At 39.0% G+C, this 22,529-nt stretch overlaps 2 protein-coding genes across 2 annotated transcripts in view; one reads left to right on the forward strand and one right to left on the reverse strand.

Annotated features, from left to right (window-relative positions):
* Positions 1 to 22,529, forward strand: part of ANKRD45 (ankyrin repeat domain 45) — a 55,604-nt gene that overhangs the window by 18,800 nt on the left and 14,275 nt on the right. Inside the window, exons 4-5 of the mRNA XM_029231243.1 lie at positions 13,215 to 13,309; positions 14,344 to 14,482. Of these exons, the coding sequence (XP_029087076.1) occupies positions 13,215 to 13,309; positions 14,344 to 14,482 (234 nt within the window). The remainder of the gene's footprint in view (positions 1 to 13,214; positions 13,310 to 14,343; positions 14,483 to 22,529) is intronic.
* TEX50 (testis expressed 50) lies at positions 3,529 to 4,984 on the reverse strand. The gene is made up of 2 exons (XM_029231245.1): positions 4,663 to 4,984; positions 3,529 to 3,743 (listed from the first exon to the last, which is right to left on the reverse strand). Exons 1-2 carry the CDS (start codon positions 4,982 to 4,984, stop codon positions 3,529 to 3,531), a joined length of 537 nt encoding a protein of 178 aa, XP_029087078.1.

The following is a 22,529-nucleotide window of genomic DNA, read 5'->3' on the forward strand; positions in this document are numbered from 1 at the left end:
AGATTTTTTTTTTTTTTTTTTTTTTTTGTGGTACACGGGCCTCTCACTGTTGTGGCCTCTCCCGTTGTGGAGCACAGGCTCCGGATGCGCAGGCTCAGCGGCCATGGCTTACAGGCCCAGCCGCTCCGCAGCATGTGGGATCCTCCTGGACGGGGGCGCGAACCCGCGTCCCCTGCATCGGCAGGCGGTCTCTCAACCACTGCGCCACCAAGGAAGCCCAATTGTTTGTAGGTTTTTTGATGATGGCCATTCTGACTGGTGTGAGATGATATCTCGTTGTAATTTTGATTTGCATTTCTCTAATGATTAATGATGTTGATCATTCTTTCATGTGTTTGTTGCCAATCTGTGTATCTTCTTTGGAGAAATGTCTATTTAGGTCTTCTGCCCATTTTTGGATTGGGTTGTTTGTTGTTTTGTTATTGAGCTGCATGAGCTGCTTGTAAATTTTGGAGATTAATCCTTTGTCAGTTGCTTCATTTGCAAATATTTTCTCCCATTCTGAGGGTTGTCTTTTCGTCATGTTTATGGTTTCCTTTGCTGTGCAAAAGCTTTTAAGTTTCATTAGGTTCCATTTGTTTACTTTTGTTTTTATTTCCATTTCTCTAGGAGGTGGGTCAAAAAGGATCTTGCTGTGATTTATGTCATAGAGTGTTCTGCCTATGTTTTCCTCTAAGAGTTTGATAGTTTCTGGCCTTACATTTAGGTCTTTAATCCATTTTGAGCTTATTTTTGTGTATGGTGTTAGGGAGTGTTCTAATCTCATACTTTTACATGTACCTGTCCAGTTTTCCCAGCACCACTTATTGAAGAGGCTGTCTTTTCTCCACTGTATATTCTTGACTCCTTTATCAAAGATAAGGTGACCATATGTGCATGGGTTTATCTCTGGGCTTTCTATCCTGTTCCATTGATCTATATTTCTGTTTCTGTGCCAGTACCATGCTGTCTTGATTACTGTAGCTTTGTAGTGTAGTCTGAAGTCAGGGAGCCTGATTCCTCCAGCTCCATTTTTTGTTCTCAAGGTTGCTTTGGCTATTCAGGGTCTTTTGTGTTTCCATACAAATTGTGAAATTTTTTGTTCTAGTTCTGTGTAAGATCCATTTTTGAAGAATGACCCATGGCATTTAGAAAACACAATCCAGGAACAAATTTTGCTGTAACTTTTCTGAAAGTTTGGGGCTTATGGTGTTAAGTTTCATTGGTTTTGTTACCAAATGCAAGTCCCTGTGTCTGACATGCAGTGAGGCCAAACAATACCAAAACGTTGGAGTTTGGAGCACAGAAAGGTTTATTGCAGGGCCATGCAAGGAGATGGGTGGCTTATACCTTAAAAACCCCGAACTCCCTGAAAGCTTTCAGCAAAGCCCTTTTATAGGAAAGGTGAGGGAGGGTCATGGTTAGTTGTTGCAAATGTCTTGGTGTCAGATTCTTTGTTCTTGAGTCAGGTCATGGTCAGGTCACGATGTTCCTGTAAACCTCCACCAAAATAAACAGTATTCTGTGTTCTGACAAGGGCAAGGTCCCAAGGCTCTACTTTCATCCTCTGAGGTCCAGGCCTGGCCAAGAGGAGGGGTCCCTGCATGAGCCGGTTACCCTTCTGGGGAGCGTTTGTCCAGCACCCAGTCTGAGTCCTCCCGCCAGTGCCCAGCCCCGGCTGAGGAGGCAGATCTCAGCTGGCGGAACCCTTAGGGCCAGGTCCCCAGACCCTGCCCAGCCGTCATCACTGAGGAAGCCAGGTGCCCAGGACCCAACTGGCCCTCTGACTCCTCAGGGCACCCAAACAGTGGCCGGGACCCATGGAGATGTCACCGCCCTTTGGTCGAGGAGGTGGGGATGGGGGAGAGATTCGTTGCTGCTTCCAGGCCTGGGCCTGGCCAGTGGGTGGCTTTGGCGAGTGCTCTGGAGCTCTGCGGGACATAGCCCTCAGCCTGTCCCTGGGCCTCCCAGCTCACCCGCCAGGCCCGAAGCCAGAGGGCCTGGAGGGCCCGAGGGAGAAGGACGCGATCCACCTCTCGCTGCACTCTCTGCCATGAGGACCACTGTGAGGCTGACTGTTGGCAGAGCGGGACCCCTAACCGCCAAGCCAACGGTCATGCTAAAGGCCGCGTACCTGCCCCACTTTCCATCTCCCTCATGTCCATCTGTTTAGTTTGGGTCCTTACAGTCTTAGGGGAATTAGACCTATCATTTCCTAGTGATGAAGATAAGAAGACTATAATACTATAAACTAGTCTTCTGTTTCCAGATGAATGATGGGATTGCAAGGATTGGTGCTTCATGGTAATGTAGCTGTGAAATGTCAAAACACAAACTGCGCAACATAAAATGTAACATTTGTTTAATTCAGACTGAACAAGAGTATAAACCACTTCCATTTCTTGATCTAATGATGAGAGGTTTACAGGGCTGCGGACTCCCTACCCAAGAGACTCCTCTATACTACTGAAAATTTGACTATTAGAGATAAATTTCATTGGGTCTTCGAGGTTCGTAGACTTTTGAAGTGTTCAAGGGTCCTCCATTAATAGAGATACATATCAGTGTTCTCTTAGAGGGAATTAGTTGACAGTTCAGAGCTCTGAAGGTACGGAGCAGACATTCATGGACATGTGGGAGTAGGGTTGTGGTTAGGGAAGTGTGGAAGTAAGGAGGGGAGTGGAAAGTGGAACCATAAACAAACTTTTAATAATCCACAATAACCCAAGGCAGAAACTGTTCTCTTCTGTTATTTATAAAGACTGTAGCATTATCTATTACTGTACAAAGAATTGTTTTTTTAAAAGTTTTTTTCCCCTTATATTGATGGGAGGTATATTATAGATCTGGTATATTTTTCTGGGATTCTTCAACATGTTGTTAAGAAAATCTGTCCTAGTCTCAGACCAGTCTCTCAGCTTTTGTTTGGAAAATATGGAAACCATACTTTAAAAAAAAATTGAGGTGACTGATCAACAAAAGTGTGGAATATTTTAAAAAACTGAGGCATCTTATCAACAAAAGCTTGAAATTAAAAAAGTGTTGATACTTAATTCCTCATTTATTTTACTGCAAATGGAAACATTTATACTTTAAAAAGTTAATCTGTTCCTTAGTATTTCCGTACCATTTTAACAATATGAGATGGGAAATTAAACGTCTCAGTGTGGCCATAAAATTTGCTCAGGAAACTAAGAAAAATCACAAATAATTATTTAAATCAGAGATTTACTGAAACACTAAATGAAGATTCTGTTCTACAGATTGCTTAATGATTAGTAATCGAACGCATTGAAAAGGATAAAGCACTTAAACATGAAGCAGTGATCCTATACAGTCTTTCCCCATTACTTTTAGTGAGTATGGAGCCGTTTTAGCTGAATAGAAATACTGTTCAATCCAGACTTTGTTGGAAGGTTTCCTTAAAGAACCTGGCAAAAAATTTACAAAGGATGCCAAACAACCATTTTTGTCCTTACATGAGTTCTCGCAATAGATTTCTTGTGTAGTCTTCATAATGGACTGAGCTATATTTGCATATGGATATGTCTAGTATCCTCTGGCTCCTTCTCCTTCACTCTTCTTCCCCTTTAGTTTTTGGTGCTTGACTTTCTTAGCTGGAGGATGATGGGACACCTGATTCAGGTACTTGGTGATCATTGATGTTGTGGCCACCGGTCTGCAGAGTATTTGGTCAATGTCATAGATGGGCTGGCTTTCTAGATCATTACCAGCTGTATCTAAGGAGGCTTGTTTCTTCAGTTAAAAGGAGAAAAAAACATATTAGAGATTTTTTTATTACTGTAGTTCAAATTAAATTTGTTTTCTGGATATATACACTTAAACTCCAAATACCACATGTTAGTTATTTATGCAAAGAAAAAGTTACTGTAGATGAAAGGTATAAATGCAGAAGAAATGCTCTTTTTTATATGCCCTTGTATAAGGTTATAGCGATCATTATCACCATCGGCAAACATTTAATAAGTACTTTCTGTGATCAGAGCATTCTGCTGGGAGGAATTATTTGAATATTAGTAAAATATTTTCCTTTACTAAACAACCTTAAGGTATAATGTGATAAAGTCATAGTCATTTTATAAATATCTAATTGTTGTGAAGGTCAATGAGCTTTTAAGATTGCCTCAAAATACGGTGTCACTGGCAAAGTGGGAAATTAGTTTAAGAGTGCTATTTTCCAGAAAGTTATACTAAAATTAGAAATTAGTTTGCAGTCCATTAAAAAAATACATGCCGACTTTTGTATACTTAGCTTTCTTAGACAGATCGGGAAGGGATCTAACAAAATGTCGTTCCATATCCTTAATTTTATGGATCAGGCAGCTGAGAAAGATACAATGACTTACCTAAGGGTCCAGACAGATACCTTCACTTCCTATGCATTCTATTCACTGTAGCTCACTACTTTCTTGGTGTGTTTCGTAACTTAAAATAATCTATCTAAAATTAATAGGTTATTTTAAGGACCTTCTAATTGAGTACACCTTTGCTGAACACCTGACACATGCAAGAAACTGCTACATGCTGGGGATGAATGGTGGAAATTGGGGAGGTTATGAAGAAGAATAAGACATGGTTCTTTCTCTCAAAGAAGATGATAATCTTATCTTTTAAACTCTTTGATAGTCTATAACTATTATTATTTGCATCACTAATTCACCTTTTTTTTGTGTTTCTTCCATTTCACCCACAGGTAATGAGCAGATAAAACAGACAGGATTGAAAAGAGAACTTGTACTAAAATATAAATAAGATGTAAAAGACACTGAAATATATCCATACTAGCAAAATTGCAGCATAGTTTGTTCAGAGGGTAAGGTAGACGGTGAGATGGAGAAGGCTTAACTTTCAAATGATGCGTTTCTTCTGGAAAAATCTCCCATCCAACCTTTGTCCAGGTAGTACCATCACAAATGCAGAAGCTCTCCCTGAAGAAGCAGATAAACAACAGAGGAAAAATCAGGGATAGTCCTTGAGAAGGCATCTTTCTTTCTCAAATGGAAAAAGCATCTATAGTCAAAAATTGGTTACAGAGAGAGCAGAAATGCCCTGAGTATTAGTTAACATGGTGTTCCAGTCAAAGCACTGAAGATACTTTTACTAGTCAGCAAAATATACACTGATGATCACTGTAACATCATCAGTCATAGTGATTCAGGGATAAATTCAGTGATGTCATAGAGAACCACACTGGACTGAAAAGGTGTTGCCTAGCCAATCACCTTGGATTTCTTAGGAACACTTTTTCTTGTTTTTTTCCAGAATAGTTTGAGCCTCTTCAGTTTTCTGAAAAACAAATACCTTACTAATATTTTGCTAGCTAATAAATTTAAATTGTAATTATCTTAATAGAATTTCATGGAAACAACTTACCTATATCCTTTCCAACGCTTTTTTTTTTTTTTACATCTTTATTGGACTATAATTGCTTTACAATGGTGTGTTAGTTTCTGCTGTATAACAAAGTGAATCAGCTATATGTATACATATATCCTCCCAAATCCCCTACCTCTGCATCTCCCTCCCACCCTCCCTATCCCATCCCTCTAGGTGGTCACAAAGCATGGAGCTGATCTCCCTGTGCTATGCGGCTGCTTCCCACTAGCTATCTATTTTACATTTGGTAGTGTATATATGTCCATGCCACTCTCTCACTTCGTCCCAGCTTACCTTTCCCCTCCCAGTGTACTCAAGTTCATTCTCTATGTCTGTGTCTTTATTCCTGTCCTGCCCCTAGGTTCTTCAGCACCATTTTTTTTTTAAGATTCCATATATATGTGTTAGCATACAGTATTTGTTTTTCTCTTTCTGACTTATTTCACTCTGTATGATAGACTCTAGGTCCACCTCACTACAAATAACTGAATTTCGTTTCTTTTTATGGCTGAGCAAAATTCCATTGTGTATATGTGCCACATCTTCTTTATCGATTCATCAGATCTTTGTCCATCCATGTTGATGGATAGTTAGGTTGCTTCCATGTCCTGGCTATTGTAAATAGCGCTGTAATGAACATTGTGGTGCATAACTCTTTTTGAATTGTGATTTTTTCAGGTTATAGGCCCAGTAGGGGGATTGCTGGGTCATATGGTAGTTCTATTTTTAGTTTTTTAAGGCACTTCCATACTGTTCTCCATAGTGGCTGTATCAATTTACATTCCCGCCAACAGTGCAAGAGGGTTCCCTTTTCTCCACACCCCCTCCAGCATTTATTGTTTGTAGATTTTTTTTCTTTTTTTTGCGGTACGTAGGCCTCTCACTGTTGTGGCCTCTCCTGTTGCGGAGCACAGGCTCTGGACGCGCAGGCTCAGCGGCCATGGCTTATGGGCCTAGCCGCTCCACGGCATGTGGGATCTTCCCGGACCGGGGCACGAACCCGTGTCCCCTGCATCGGCAGGCGGACTCTCAACCACTGCGCCACCAGGGAAGCCCAATTGTTTGTAGATTTTTTGATGATGGCCATTCTGACTGGTATGAGGTGATACCTCATTGTAGTTTTGATTTGCATTTCTCTAATGATTACTGATGTTGAGCATCTTTTCATGTGTTTGTTAGCAATCTGTATATATTCTTTGGAGAAATGTCTATTTAGGTCTTCTGCCCAGTTTTGGATTGGGTTGTTCGTTTTTTTTGATATTGAGCTGCATGAGCTGCTTGTATATTTTGGAAACTAATCCTTTGTCAGTTGCTTCATTTGCAAATATTTTCTCCCATTCTGAGGGTTGTCTTTTCATCATGTTTACAGTTTCCTTTGCTGTGCAAAAGCTTTTAAGTTTCATTAGGTCCATTTCTTTATTTTTATTTCAATATCTCTCGGAGGTGGGTCAAAAAAGATCTGTGATTTTTGTCATAGAGTGTTCTGCCTATGTTTTCCTCTAAGAATTTGTTAGTGTCTGGCCTTACATTTAGGTCTTTAACCCATTTTGAGTTTATTTTTGTGTATGGTGTTAGGGAGTGTTCTAATTTCATTCCTTTACATGTAGCTGTCCAGTTTTCCCAGCACCACTTATTGAAGAGGCTGTCTTTTCTCCATTGTGTATTCTTGCCTCCTTTATCAAGATAAGTTGACATATGTGCGTAGATTTATCTCTGGGCTTTCTATCCTGTTCCATTGATCTATCTTTCTGTTTTTGTGCCAGTACTATACTGTCTTGATTCCTGTAGCTTTGTAGTATAGTCTGAAGTCAAGGAGCCTGATTCCTCCAGCTCCGTTTTTCTTTATCAAGATTGCTTGGGCTATTCAGGATCTTTTGTGTTTCCTTACAAATTGTAAATTTTTTGTTCTAGTTCTGTGAAAAATGCCATTGGTAGTTTGATAGGGATTGCACTCAATCTGTAGATTGCTTTGGGTAGTATAGTCATTTTTACAATGTTGATTCTTCCAATCCAAGAACATGGTATATGTCTCCATCTGTTTGTATCATCTTTAATTTCTTTCATCAGTGTCTTATAGTTTTCTGCATACAGATCTTTTGTGTCCTTGGGTAGGTTTATTCCTAGGTATTTTATTCTTTTTGTTGCAGTGGTAAATGGGAGTGTTACCTTAATTTCTCTTTCAGATTTTTCATCATTAGTGTATAGGAATGCAAGAGATTTCTGTGCATTAATTTTGTATCCTGCAACTTTACCAAATTCATTGATTAGCTCTAGTAGTTTTCTGGTAGCATCTTTAGGATTCTCTATGTATAGTATCATGTTATCTGAAAACAGTGACAGTTTTATTTCTTCTTTTCCGATTTGGATTCCTTTTATTTCTTTTTCTTCTCTGATTGCTGTGGCTAAAACTTCCAAAACTATGTTGAATAAGAGAGGTGAGAGTGGGCAACCTTGTCTTGTTGTTGGTCTTAGTGGAAATGCTTTCAGTTTTTCACCATTGAGAACAATGTTGGCTGTGGGTTTGTCATGTATGGCCTTTATTATGTTTAGGTAAGTTCCCTCTATGCCTACTGGAGGGTTTTTATCATAAATGGGTGTTGAATTTTGTCAGAAGCTTCTTCTGCATCTATTGAGATTATCATACGGTTTTTCTCCTTCCATTTGTTAATATGGTGTATCACATTGATTGATTTGCATATGTTAAAGAATCCTTCCATTCCTGGGATAAACCCCACTTGATCATGGTGTATGATCCTTTTAATGTTCTGTTGGACTCTGTTTGCTAGTATTTTGTTGAAGATTTTTGCATCTATGTTCATCAGTGATATTAGCCTGTGTTTTTCTTTCTTTGTAACATCTTTGTCCGGTTTTGGTATCAGGGTGATGGTGGCCTCATAGAATGAGTTTGGGAGTGTTCCTCCATCTGCTATATTTCGGAAGAGTTTGAGAAGGATAGGTGTTAGCTCTTCTCTAAATGTTTGATAGAATTCGCCTGTGAAGCCATCTGGTCCTGGGCTTTTGTTTGTTGGAAGATATTTAATCACAGTTTCAATTTCATTACTTGTGACCGGTCTGTTTTTATTTTCTATTTCTTCCTGGTTAAGTTTTGGAAGGTTATGCTTTTCTAAGAATTTGTCCATTTCTTCCAGGTGTCAGTTTTATTGGCATATAGCTGCTTGTAGTATTCTCTCATGATCCTTTGTATTTGTGCAGTGTCAGTTGTTACTTCTTTTTTTTAAAATTTATTTTATTTTATTTATTTTATTTTTGGCTGCATTGGGTCTTCGTTGCTGCACACAGGTTTTCTCTGGTTGCGGTGAGCGGGGGCTACTCTTTGTTGTGGTGCACAGGCTTCTCATTGTGGTGGCTTCTCTTGTTGGGAGCACGGGCTCTAGGTGTGCGGGCTCAGTAGTTGTGGCTCACGGGCTCTAGAGCACAGGCTCTGTAGTTGCTCCGCAGCATGTGGGATCTTCTCAGATTAGGGCTCGAACCCATGTGTCCTGCATTGGCAGGGGGATTCTTAACGACTGTGCCACCAGGGAAGCCCCTGTTACTTCTTTTTCATTTCTAATTCTATTGATTTGAGTCTTTTCCCTTCTTTTCTTGATGAGTCTGGCTACCAGTTTATCAATTTTGTTTATCTTCTCAAAGAACCAGCTTTTAGTTTTATTGATCTTCGCTATTGTTTCCTTCATTTATTTATTTTTTTATTTCTGATCTGATTTTCATCATTATTTTCCTTCTGCTGACTTCGGGGTTTTTTTGTTCTTCTTTCTCTAATTGCTTTAGGTGTAAGGTTAGGTTGTTTATTTGAGATTTTTCTTGTTTCTTGAGATAGGATTGTATTGCTATAAACTCCCCTCTTAGAACTGCTTTTGCTGTATCCCATAGGTTTTGCGTGGTCATGTTTTCATTGTCATTTGTTTCTAGGTATTTTTTGATTTCCTCTTTGATTTCTTCAGTGATCTCTTGGTTACTTAGTAGTGTGTATTGGGGTGTCTGTGAACTTATTATGCTTTTAGGCAGCCTCTCTGCTGATGGGTGGGGTTGTGCTCCTGTTTTGCTAGTTGTTTGGCATGGGGTGTCCAGCAGTGGAGCTTGCTGGTCGCTGAGCGGAGCTGGGTCTTAGCGTTGAGACGGAGATCTCTGGGAGAGCTCTCGCTGATTGATATTACGTGAGGCTGGGAGGTCTGTGGTGGCCCAATGTCCTGAACTCGGCTCTCCCACCTCAGAGGCTCAGGCCTGACACCCGGCCAGAGCACCAAGACCCTGTTAGCCACACGCTCAGAAGAAAAGGGAGAAAAAAAAGAAAGAAAAATAAAATAAGTTATTAAAATTAAAACACTAATTAAAAAAAAGAGAGCAACCACACCAGTAAACAAATCCACCAATGATAACAAGTGCTGAAAACTATACTAAGATAAACATAAAAATCAGAAACTAGTCTGTTGCATACAGCAAACCCCAAGTCTACAGTTGTTCCCAAAGTTCACGGCCTCAATTTTGGGACGATTTGTTGTCTATTCAGGTATTCCACAGTTGCAGAGTAGATCGAGTTGATTGTGGAGATTTAATGCACTGCTCCTCAGGCTGCTGGGAGAGATTTCCCTTTCTCTTCTTTGTTCACACAGCTCCTGGGGTTCACCTTTGGATTTGGCCCCGCCTCTGTGTGTAGGTTGCCTGAGGGCGTCTATTCTTCGCCCAGACAGGAGGGGGTTAAAGGAGCAGCTGATTGGGGGGCTCTGGCTCACTCAGGCTGGGGGGAGGGAGGGGTACAGTAGTCATAATTTGAATGTGGGGTGAGCCTGTGGCAGAGGCTGGCGTGATGTTGCAATAGCCTGAGGTGCCCCGTGTGTTCTCCCGGGGAAGTTGTCCCTGATCCCAGGACCCTGGCAGTGACGGGCTACAAGGCTCCCGGGAGGGCAGGTGGGGATAGTGACCTGTGCTTGCACACGGGATTCTTGGTGGCTGCAGTAGCATCCTTAGCATTTCATGCACGTCTCAGGTGTCTGCGCTGATAGCCGCGGCTCGCGCCTGTCTCTGGAGCTCCTTTAAGCAGCGCTCTTAATCCCCTCTCCTCGCGCACCAAGAAACAAAGAGGGAAGAAAAAGTCTCTTGACTCTTAGGCAGGTCCAGACTTTTTCCCGGACTCCCTCCCGGCTAGCTGTGGCGCACAGAGTTTTGAGGAGAGGAGTGACAATAATAATAAACTTATTGAGTGCTCTACTGTGTGACAGGCACTGTGTCAAGACGTCTGCATGCATTATACTATAATACATTGCGTTTAATTCTTACAACAACCCTATGAGGATGGTGCTATAATACTTCCATTTTCTAGATGGAGAAACTGAGGTTAGTGGGGTTAAGATATTGCTATGGTCTGAAAGTTTGTGTTCCCCCCAAATTCATATGTTGAAATCCTAATGCCCAATGTGATGTATTAGGAAGTGGGGCCTTTGGGAGATGCTTAGGACATGAAGGTGGAGCCCTCATGAATGGGATTAGTGTTCTTATAAAAGAGTCCCCACAGAGTTCCCTAGCCCCATCCACTATGTGAGGGCACAGTGAGAAGGTGCTGGCAATAAAGGAAGAGGGTTTTCACTAGACTGCAACCATGTTGACAGCTTGATCTTGGACTTCCCAGCCTCCAGAACTGTGAAAAATAAGTTTCTGTTGTTTATAAACTACATAGTCTGTGGTATTTTGCAGCCTGAATGCAGTAAGACAGGTATGGTGGCATTAAGAGGATGCTTGCACTAAGCTCCTTTCTCTACCAAGCTACCCCAAATAAATATATGCTGTTAGTAAAATCGGTGTGCTTATTATATAAATGCAGTTCTGTGACAAGTCCCTTAGTCCCCTCTTCCAGCTAATTCCTCTGCTAAACTTCATCCTGTATTGAAATTCTGGGGCCACTACTGACTCCAGATCACCCAGCTAGTGGAGCCAAAACCTAAACCTTGGATTCCAGTTTAGGGAATTAATTCTGTTTGCAACATGAATGGCGGGTTTGAAGCTGTGACTGACAAAACTATTCAGCTGCAAAAACGTGCTGTCTTTCATGAAAAAGGAAGATGACTCAGGCTGGAGCTGCAGGCCAAGAGGATGGAGCCTTACACCACAGATGATTATCCCCAGGCTTTGATACCTAATAGAATTTGCCCTGTGGGACTTCAAAATTACTTGGGAGTGTAGTGACTTCTTTTTTCCTCTAATTTCTCACTTTTGGAATGGCATTATCTATAACTGTTGCTCTGTGCCTGTCCCACCATTGTATTTTGGGAGCAGAGAACTTTGTTTTCTAGTTTCACAGGTCTACAGATGGAGAGGAATTTTACCCCAAGATAGATGGGTCATACTAATGTCTCATGCATACCTTGTTTAGATGATGAGATGAGACTTTTGAGCTGGTGATATTTTAGATGAGCATTTGGACATGAGTTGATGTTGTAATGGGTTGAAACTTTTGGATGTTGGCATGGGGTAAATGTATTTTGCATGGGGGATATGTAGGAGTTTTGGGAGGTCAGAGGGCCGACTGTGGTAGGCTGAAAAAAGTCTGCCAAAGATATCTAGGTTTTAACCCCTGGAACCTGTCAATGTTACCTCATATGGGATTTTGCAGATCCTTAAATTAAGGATCTTCAGATGGGGAGATTATCCTGGATTATCCAGGTGGGACCTAAATGTAATTACAAGTGTCCTTATTATAAGTGAGAGGCAGGAGATTTGACACAGAAGAGGAGAAGGTGATTTTTTTTTTTTTTCCTCTGTACGCGGGCCTCTCACTGTTGTGGCCTCTCCCATTGTGGAGCATAGGCTCTGGACGCGCAGGCTCAGCGGCCATGGCTCACGGGCCCAGCCGCTCCGCAGCATGTGGGATCTTCCCGGACCGGGGCACGAACCCGTGTCCCCTGCGTCAGCAGGCGGTCTCTCAACCACTGCGCCACCAGGGAATCCCAGGAGAAGGTGATTTGATGATGGAGCTAGACATTGGAGTGGTGTAGTTTGATTGAAGATGGCGGAAGGAGGCACAGCCAAGGGGTACAGGCTGCCACTAGAGGTTGAAAACAGCAAGAAAATAGATTCTCCCTTCAGAGCCCCCAGAAAGAATCTCCCCTGCCAACACAATCAGCTAAACTGATTTCAGGCTTTTTGCCTCTAGAATTGTAAGAGGATAAACTATAAACTTGTGTTGCTTTAAGCCACCAAATTTATGGCAATTTGTTATAGCAGCCACAGGAAACGAATACATCAATTGTTAAATTAATTTGAGACTAATCTACCATTTACTATATTCAGTTGTTCTGTCTAAGAATATGGTAAAGCTTTCCATTTACTTGAGTTTTTTATTTCTCTCAAAATGTTGTAATTTTGTTTAAACAGGTCTTGCAAATTTTGCGACGTGTGCTATAGAGAATGGAATTATTTTAAACACTTTTTTTTTAAAGAGGGAAGCTATTTGAATTTATTTTGAAGGATAAAGAAGGGTAAAGCAAGTGACAGTTTTTCTCTTGGAAATGTTTTTTGTTCCTTTCCCCAGAGTAGGTATTTTGATAGACTATAGTCTCTTTGGTATCGGGTATCACATTTTATGTTTATTTGCTCTTTAAAAATTTTAGCACAATTCTAGGAATACAGTGAGTGCCCCAAAGTGCTGTGCTAGTTGAATGTTATCCTTTTGAAGTTCCCCAAGGAAAACAACTGCAACAAATCTCCTATACAGTCTTTATAAAACTCTGGGGATATAAATGTACATTACAAGCATGTAATGTTTGTCATGCATATTTTTTGGTCTTTGTCTTATTAATATGCATTTTACTGTTCTATTCTTTCAGATGCAAGGCTGGCGCTAAAAAAATATATTGCAAAGGTCTCTGCAATTGTTACAGATACAGCAAAGGGACCAGGGAAGCTTTTTAGGGAAGACAAGGTACTGCATTGTGATTATAGTTTGCTCTGAAGTCTTCCGAGATTTTTGCCTTGTATCTTTAATTTCTACACTAATGCACTAGAGGTAGGTAGTGGTCCTCACTGCTCTCTTCTCCCTCCCTTCCTTCATTTATTCCTTTCTTTTTTTTTTTTTTTGCGGTACGCGGGCCTCTCACTGTTGTGGCCTCTCCCGTTGCGGAGCACAGGCTCGGACGCGCAGGCTCAGCGGCCATGGCTCACGGGCCTAGCCGCTTCGTGGCATGTGGGATCTACCCGGACTGGGGCACGAACCCGTGTCCCCTGCATCGGCAGGCGGTCTCTCAACCACTGCGCCACCAGGGAAGCCCTTTATTTTATTTTATTTTTTATTTTTTTGCATATACATTTATTCGTGTCTCTATTATTACAAACTATAGAGTAATGAACATCTTAAATCAGATATCAGCAGTTTGCTGCTCACGTGCAAAGGGATGGTTTTGCAATGCAAATTGAGAGGTTTTCAGTGAGGTGGAGCTCTTTTTGCATTTCTTGCACTTTCTTCTCCTGTGAACCACCTGAGAAGGAATAAAATATCCTCGGCATTGCCCGTTGAGTTGCATGCAGCTCATACCATCCACCCATTTTTTTCCAACCTTTGCAAACACTTTTCTTTATCACAGGCTCATTGAAAATAAAGAATTAGGGAGAAGGTGTAGACTGGCCCAAGGCTTCATGACTCTAGATTATGAGTTTCTTTATACGCACATTCCACTAATGTTAGAACTGCACTGTCAGATATAGTAGCCCCTAGCCATATGAGATTATTTAAATTAGAATTAATTTAAATTAAGTAAAATTAAAAATTCAGTTCCTCAGCCACTTTTCTAGTGCTCATTGGCTATGTATGTCTAATGGTGACTGTATTGGACAATGCAGGTACAGAACATTTCCATCATCACAGAAAGTTCTGTTGCACAGTGCTGGTTTAGAGATACTATATAGAATTTTATTTTTAAATAAACAAGTGGAAAGTAAATTCTTTGTTTCTGTCTCTAGAATACCATCCTCAATGCATGCCGTATAAAAAATGAATGGCTGGAAACCCATTTAGAAGCTTCCATTAATGAGCTTTTTGAGCAGAAACAGCAATTGGAAGATATTGTGACTCCTATCTTCACAAAAATGGCTACACCACGTAAGTTTTGGATAAAAATGGTTTGAATGTCAGAAAAGATGAAAATTAGGTTCAATGTTGTTATTTCTGAGATAATCTGATTTCAACAATCTTCATTAAGTAGCCATTAACCTTGTTACAGGCACTAATCTGTAACTCAGTTTCATTGAGTTACAATATTAATAATAAAAATAATAACAGAGTTATTTCTACAGAGAATGTCTAGTACTAATCTTATTACCATCGTTAATCATTTAATTTTATGTAATTTACTATAGTTTTGACCAGTGATTTTCAACCAGGAAGACATGTCCTTCAAGGAGATAGAGCGGCAGAATTTGAAAAAAACATTTTCAGTAATGTAACTCTATAGTTTGAAAAACGTATTGTGGGAATACTGTCCTGTCAGTGGAGAAGGTGCACTGTCAGAATCTTGGTGGCAGGTGTACCTAAGATTTTAAAAATGTCAGCTTTATTGAGATAGAATTCTCATACCATAAAATTCACCATTTAAAAAATGAAAAATTCAGCGGTTTTCAGATTTATATAATCATCACCACTGTCTAATTTTAGAACATTTTACCAGCCCGAAGAGACACACCATATCTATTAGTAGTCACTGCCCATTCCTCCCTTCCACAAGTCCCTGGCAACTACTAATCTACTTTTTATCTCTATGGATTGCCTGTTCTGAACATTTCAGAGATAGATCATATAGTCTGTTGCCTTTTGTATCTGGCTTCTTTCGCTTTGTATAATGTTTTTAAGGTTTATCCATGTTGTAATATGTGTCAGTATTCCTTTTTATCGCTGAACAATAGTCCATTGTATGGATTCAACTTTATCCATTCATTAATTGATGGACACTTGAGTTTCTACTCATTTGACTATTATAAGTAATGCTGCCATGAATTTTTGTGTACAAATTTTTGTGTGGCCTCATGCTTTCATTTCTCTTGGGTATATATTTAGGAGTAGAATTGCTGGGGTCATATAGTACCTCTATTTCTGACCTTTTGAGGAATTGCCAAACTTTTTCCAAACTTCCATTCCCATAAGCAATATATATGAGGATTCCAATTTCTCCACATTGTTATCAACATTTGTTATTATCTTAAAAAAATTTTTTTTAGCTGTTCTAGTGGGTATGAAGTATCTTAATGTAGTTCTGATTTGCATTTCCTTAATTACTGGTGACGTTAAACATTTTTTCAAGTGCTTACTGGCCATTTGTATATTTTCTTTGGAGAAATGTCTCTGAATCTTTTGCCCATTTTTAAGTTGAGTTGTCTTCTTATGTTTTTATTTGAAGTATAGGTGATTTATAATATTATATTAGTTTCAGGTGTACAGCATAGTAATTCAATATTTTAATAGAATTTAAAGTTACTACAAAATAATGGCTACACTTCCCTGTGCTGTTCAATATATCCTTGTTGCTTATTTATTTTATGTGTAGTGGTTTATATCTCTTAATCCCCTACCCCTATCTTGCCCCTCCCGTCTTCTCTCTCCCACTGGTGACCACTAGTTTGTTCTCTATATCTGTGAGTCTGTTTGTTTTGTTATATTCATTTGTTTTATAAAAATTTTTTTAGACTCCACATGTAAGTGATAACATAGAGTATATGACTTTCTCTGACTTATTTCACTAAGCATAATACCCTCTAGGTCCATCCATGTTGTTGCAAATGGCAGAATTTCATTCTTTTTTATGGCTGAGTAAACATACATATATAAACGCACACACACACACACACACACACACACACACACACACGACACATCTTCTTTATCCATTCATCTCTTTGTTTTGCTTTGTTTTTTTTGGTTTTATTTTTGGCCACGCCAGTCAGCTTGTGGGATCTTAGTTCTCCAATCAGGGATTGAACCTGGGCCCCGGCAGTGAAAGCACCAAGTCCTAACCACTGGACCACCAGGGAGTTCCATATCCATTTATCTCTTGAGGGACACTTAGGTTGCTTTTATATCTTGGCTATTGTAAATTGATGCTGCTATGAAAATTGGGATGCATGTTTCTTTTTGAATTAGTGTTTTCATTTTCTTCAGATATACACTCAGGAGTGGAATTGTTGGATCATATGGTAGTTCTATTTTTAGTTTTTTGAGGAATCTCCATACTGTTTCCACAGTGGCTGCACCAATTTACATTCCCACCAACAGTGCAAGAGGGTTCCCTTTTCTCTATATCCTTGCCAACATTTGTTATTTATGGACTTTTTGAAGATGGCCATTTTGACAGGTGTGGGGGGATAACTCACTGTGGTTTTGATTTGCGTTTCTCTGATGATTAGTGATGTTGAGTGTCTATTTGTATGCCTGTTGGCCATCTGTATGTCTTCTTTGGAAAAATGTCTGAATTTTGAAAAATTCAGATCTGCCCATTTTTTAATCAGACTTTTTGGTTTTTTGATGTTGAGTTGTCTGAGCTGTTTGTATATTTTGCATGAAAACCCCTTGTTGGTTGCATCATTTGCAAATATTCTGTAGGTTGTCTTTCCTTTTTGACCATGGTTCCCTTTGCTGTGCAAAAGCTTTTAAGTTTAATTAGGTCCCCTTTGTTTATCTTTGCTTTTGTTTCTTTTGCCTTTGGAGACAGATCCAAAAAATTATTGCTGTGATTTATGCCAAACAGTGTTCTGCCTATGCTGTGTTCTAGGAGTTTTATCATTTCAGGTCTTAAATTTAGATCTTTAATCCATTTTGAGTTTATTTTTATATATGGTGTGAGAAAATGTTCTAATTTCATTCTTTTACATGTAGCTGTCCAGTTTTCCCAGCACCACTTATTGAAGAGACCATCTTTTCTCCATTGCATAGTCTTGCCTCCTTTGTCAGATTAATTGACCATAAGTGTGTGGGTTTATTTCTGGGCTCTTTGTTCTGTTCCTTGATCTAATTTTCTGTTTTGTGCCAGCACCATGCTGTTTTGATTACTGTAGTTTTGTAGTATACTCTGAAGTCAGGGCATGTGATACCTCCAGCTTTGTTCTTTTATCTCAAGATTGCATTGGAAAATTGGAGTATTTTGTGGTTACATATAAATTTTAGTATGATTTGTTCTAGTTCTGTGGAAAATGCCATTGGTATTTTGAGAGAGATTGCATTAAATCTGTAGATTGCTTTGTGTAGTGTGGACATTTTAACAATATTAATTCTTCTAACATGGGATGTCTTTCCATTTCCATTTATCATCTTCAAATTCTTTCATTCATGTTTTATAGTTTTCAGAGTATAGGTTTTTCACCTCTGAGGTTACAGTTATTCCTAGGTTTTCTTAATGCGATTTTGAATAGGATTTTAAACAGGCTTGTTTTCTTGCTTTCTCTTTCTGATAGTTCATTATTAACATATGGAAAAGCAACAGATTTTTGTATATTAATCTTGTATCCTGCAACGTTACTGAATTCATTTATTCTAATAGTTTTTTGGTGGAGAATTTAGGGTTTTCTATATAGAGTATCTTGTCATATGCAAATAGTGTCTTTATGTCAAAGAGTGTTTTTCCTATGTTTTCCTCTTAGAGTTTTATAGTGTCTGGTCTTACATTCAGGTCTTTAATCCACTTGAAGTTTATTTTTGTGTATGGTGTTAGAGAGTGTTCTAATTTCATTCTTTTACATGTAGCTGTCCAGTTTTCCCAGCACCACTTATTGAAGAGGCTGTCTTTTCTCCACTGTATGTTCTTGCCTCCTTTGTCGTAAATTAGGTGCCCATATGTGCGTGGGTTTATCTCTGGGCATTCTATCCTGTACCATTGATCTATACTGGTTTTGTGCCAGTACCATACTGTCTTGATTACTGTAGCTTTATGGTATAGTTTGAAGTGGGTGAGCCTGATTCCTCCAACTGCATTTTTCTTTCTCAAGATTGCTTTGGCTATTTGGGGTCTTTTGTGTTTCCATATGAATTGTAAAATTTTTTGTTCTAATTCTGTGAAGAATGCCATTGGTAGTTTGATAGGGATTGCATTGATACTGTAGATTGCTTTGGGTAGTATAGTCATTTTCACAATATTGATTCTTCCAATCCCAGAACATGGTATATTTTTCCATCTGTTTATGTCATCTTTGATTTCTTTCATCAGTGTTTTATAGTTTTTTGAGTACAGGTCTTTTGCCTCCTAGGGCAAGTTTATTCCTAGGTATTTTATTCTTTTTGTTGCGATGGTAAGTGGGATTGTTTCCTTAATTTCTCTTTCTGATTTTATATTGTTGGTGTATAAGAATGCCAGAGATTTCTGTGCATTAATTTTGTATCCTGCAACCTTACCAAATTCATTTATTAGTTCTAGTAGTTTTCTGGTGGCATCTTTAGGATTTTCTATGTATAGTATCATGTCATCTGCAGACAGTGACAGTTTTACTCCTTCTTTTCCAATTTGGATTACTTTTATTTCTTTTAAGACTTCCAAAACTATGTTGAATAATAGTGGCAAGAGTGGACATCCTTATCTTGTTCCTGATCTTAGTGGAAATGCTTTCAGTTTTTCACCATTGAGGATGATGCTTGCTGTGGGTTTGTCATATATGGCCTTTATTATGTTGAGGTAGTTTCCCTCTATGCCCATTTTCTGGAGAGTTTTTATCATAAATGGGTGTTGAATTTTGTCAAAAGCTTTTTCTGCATCTATTGAAGTGATCATATGGTTTTTATTCCTTAATTTGTTAATATGGTGTATCTCATTGATTGATTTGCGTATATGTAAGAATCCTTGCATCCCTAGGATAAATCTAACTTGATCATGGTGTTTGATCCTTTTAATGTGTTGTTGGATTCTGTTTGCTAGTATTTTGTTCTGGATTTTTGCATCTATGTTCATCAGTGATATTGGTCTATAATTTTCTTTTTTTGTGATATCTTTTCTGGTTTTGGTATCAGGGTGATGGTGGCTTTGTAGAATGAATTTGGGAGTGTTTCTCCCTCTGCAATTTTTTGGAAGAGTTTGAGAAGGATGGGTGTTAGTGCTTCTCTAAATGTTTGATAGAATTCACCTGTGAAGCCACCTGGTCCTGGGGTTTTGTTGGTTGGAAGATTTTTAATTATAGTTTGAATTTCATTACTTGTGATATGTCTGTTTATATTTTCTAATTCTTCCTAGTTCAGTCTTGGAAAATTGTACCTTTCCAAGAATTTGTCCATTTCTTTGTGGTTTTCCATTTGATTGGCATATAGTTGTTTGTAGTAGTCTCCTATAATCCTTTGTATTTCTGCGGTGTCATTTGTGATTTCTCCTTTTTCATTTCTAATTTTATGATTTGAGTCCTCTCCATCTTTTTCTTGAGGAGTCTGGCTAATGGTTTATCAATATTGTTTATCTTCTCAAAGAACCAGCTTTTAGTTTTATTGATCTTTGCTATTGTTTTCTTTGTATCTATTTCATTTATTTCTGCTCTGATCTTTATGATTTCTTTCCTTCTACTGACTTTGGGTTTTCTTTGTTCTTTCTCTACTTGTTTTAAGTGTAGGGTTAGATTGTTTATTTGAGATGTTTCTTGTTTCTCGAGGTAGGCTTATATTGCTATAAACTTCATTCTTAGAACTGGTTTTGCTGCATCCCATAGCTTTTGGATTGTCGTATTTTCGTTGTAATTGGTCTGTAGGTATTTTTTGATTTCCTCTTTGATTTCTTCAGTGATCTCTTGGTTATTTAATATTGTATTGTTTAGCCTCCATGTGTTTGTGTTTTTTATGTTTTTTCCCCTGTGATTGATTTCTAATTTCATAGCGTTGTGGTCAGAAAAGATGCTTCATATGATTTCAATGTTCTTAAATTTACTGAGGCTTGATTTGTGACCCAAGATGCGATCTATCCTGGAGAATGTTCAATGTGCTCTTGAGAAGAAAGTGTAATCTGCTGTTTTGGGATGGAATGTCCTGTAAATATCAACTAAATCTATCTGGTCTGTTGTGTCATTTAAAGCTTGTGTTTCCTTATTAATTTTCTGTCTGGATGATCTGTCCATTGGTGTAAGTGTTAAAGTCCCCCACTATTATTGTGTTACTGTTGATTTCCTCTTTTATAGCTGTTAGCAGTTGCCTTATGTATTGAAGTGCTTGTGTGTTGGGTGCATAAATATTTATAATTGTTAACTCTTCTTCTTGGATTGATCCTTTGATCAATATGTGTTGTCCCTCCTTATCTCTTATAACAGTCTTTATTTTAAAGTCTATTTTGTCTGATACGAGTATTGCTACTCCAGCTTTCTTTTGATTTCCATTTGCATGGAATATCTTTTTCCATCCCTTCACTTTCAGTCTGTTTGTGTCCCTAGGTCTGAAGTGGGTCTCTTGTAGACAGCATATATATGGGTCTTGTTTTTGAATCCGTTCAGCAAGCCTGTGTCTTTTGGTTGGAGCATTGAATCCATTCATGTTTAAGGTAATTATTGATATGTATGTTCTGATTACCATTTTCTTAATTGTTCTAGGTTTGTTTTTGTGGGTCATTTTCTTCTCTTGTGTTTCCCACCTAGAGAAGTTTCTCTAGCATTTGTTGTACAGCTGGTTTGGTGGTGCTGAATTCTCTTAGCTTTTGCTTGTCTGAAAAGCTTTTGATTTCTCTGTTGAATCTCAGTTAGATCCTTGCTGAGTAGAGTAATGTTGGTTGTAGGTTTTTCTGTTTCATCACTTTAAGTATATCCTGCCACCCCCTTCTGGCCGGCAGAGTTTCTGCTGAAAAATCAGCTGATAACCGTATGGGGATTACTTTGTATGTTATTTTTTGTTTTTCTCTTGCTGCTTTTAATATTTTTTCTTTGAATTTAATTTTTGTTAGTTTGATTAATATGTGTCTTGGTGTGTTTTTCTTAGGGTTTATCCTGTATGGGACTCTCTGCACTTCCTGGACTTGGGTGACTATTTCCTTTCCCATGTTAGGGAAGTTTTCACCTATAATCTCTTCAGATATTTTCTCATAGCCTTTCTGTTTCTCTTCTTCTTCTGGGACCCCTATAATTCAAATGTTGGTGCATTTACTGTTGTCCCAGAGATCTCTGAGATTGTCTTCAATTCTTTTCATTCTTTTTTCTTTATTCTGCTCCTTGGCAGTTATTTGCACCATTTTGTTTACCAGCTCACTTATTAGTTCTTCTGCCTTAGTTATTCTGTTATTGATTCTGTCTAGTGTATTTTTCATTTCAGTTATTTGTTTGTTCTTTAGTTCTTCTAGATCTTGGTTATTTGTTTGTTCTTTAGTTCTTCTAGATCTTGGTTAAATATTTTTTTATTTTCTCAGAACATGCCTCCATTCTATTTCTGAGATTCTGGATCATCTTTACTATCATTACAATGAATTCTCTTTCAGGTAGATTGCCTGTTTCCTCTTCATTTGTTTGGTTTTGTTGGGTTTTACCTTGTTCATTCATCTGTGACATATTTTTTTGCTGTCTCATTTTTTTCTTTTTTTTAAATGAGTGGGATTGTGTTCCTGTCTTGGTGATTGTTTGGCCTGAGGCTTTCAGCACTGGAATTTGTAGGCTGTTGTGTAGAGGTGGGTCTTGGTGCTGAGTTGAGGACCTCCATGAGACCTCACTCCGATGAATATTCCCTAGGGACTGAGGTTCTCTGTTAGTCCAGTGGTTTGGACTCGGAGTTCCCAGTGCAGGAGCTTCAGCCTGACCCCCGGCTCATGAACCAAGATACTGCAAGCCATATGGGGTGGCAAAAAAAAAAAAAAAAAAAGAATCATAACAAAGTAAAAAATAGAATTAAACTAGTAAAATAACAGATATGTGAGAAAGAATATAAAAATAAAAATGTAGATAACTAAACAAGCAGAATATACAACTGTACCACAATAGTGAAAAAGAGGAGGGAAAAGAAAAAAGGAAAAAGGGGGGGAGGCCTTAGCTGTGGAGGGCGGGGCCTAAGCAAGGGCAAGTTTTGGGTGGTGGGCGTGGCCTATGCTCAGGACCCACAGGGCTGGAAAAGGCCCTGGGGGCTGTGGGGGGCGGGGTTTAGCCTCAACGCAAAAGAAGGGGCTCAGGCTTGCCTACCACCCCTGGTCTCAGAGAGTGGGGGACCTCACCTGGGAGCCCAGGAGGCT

Source organism: Monodon monoceros, unplaced genomic scaffold (genome assembly GCF_005190385.1).
Source record: "Monodon monoceros isolate NGI ecotype Baffin Bay Population unplaced genomic scaffold, NGI_Narwhal_1 Super_Scaffold_18, whole genome shotgun sequence".
Taxonomy (NCBI): Eukaryota; Metazoa; Chordata; class Mammalia; order Artiodactyla; family Monodontidae; genus Monodon; species Monodon monoceros.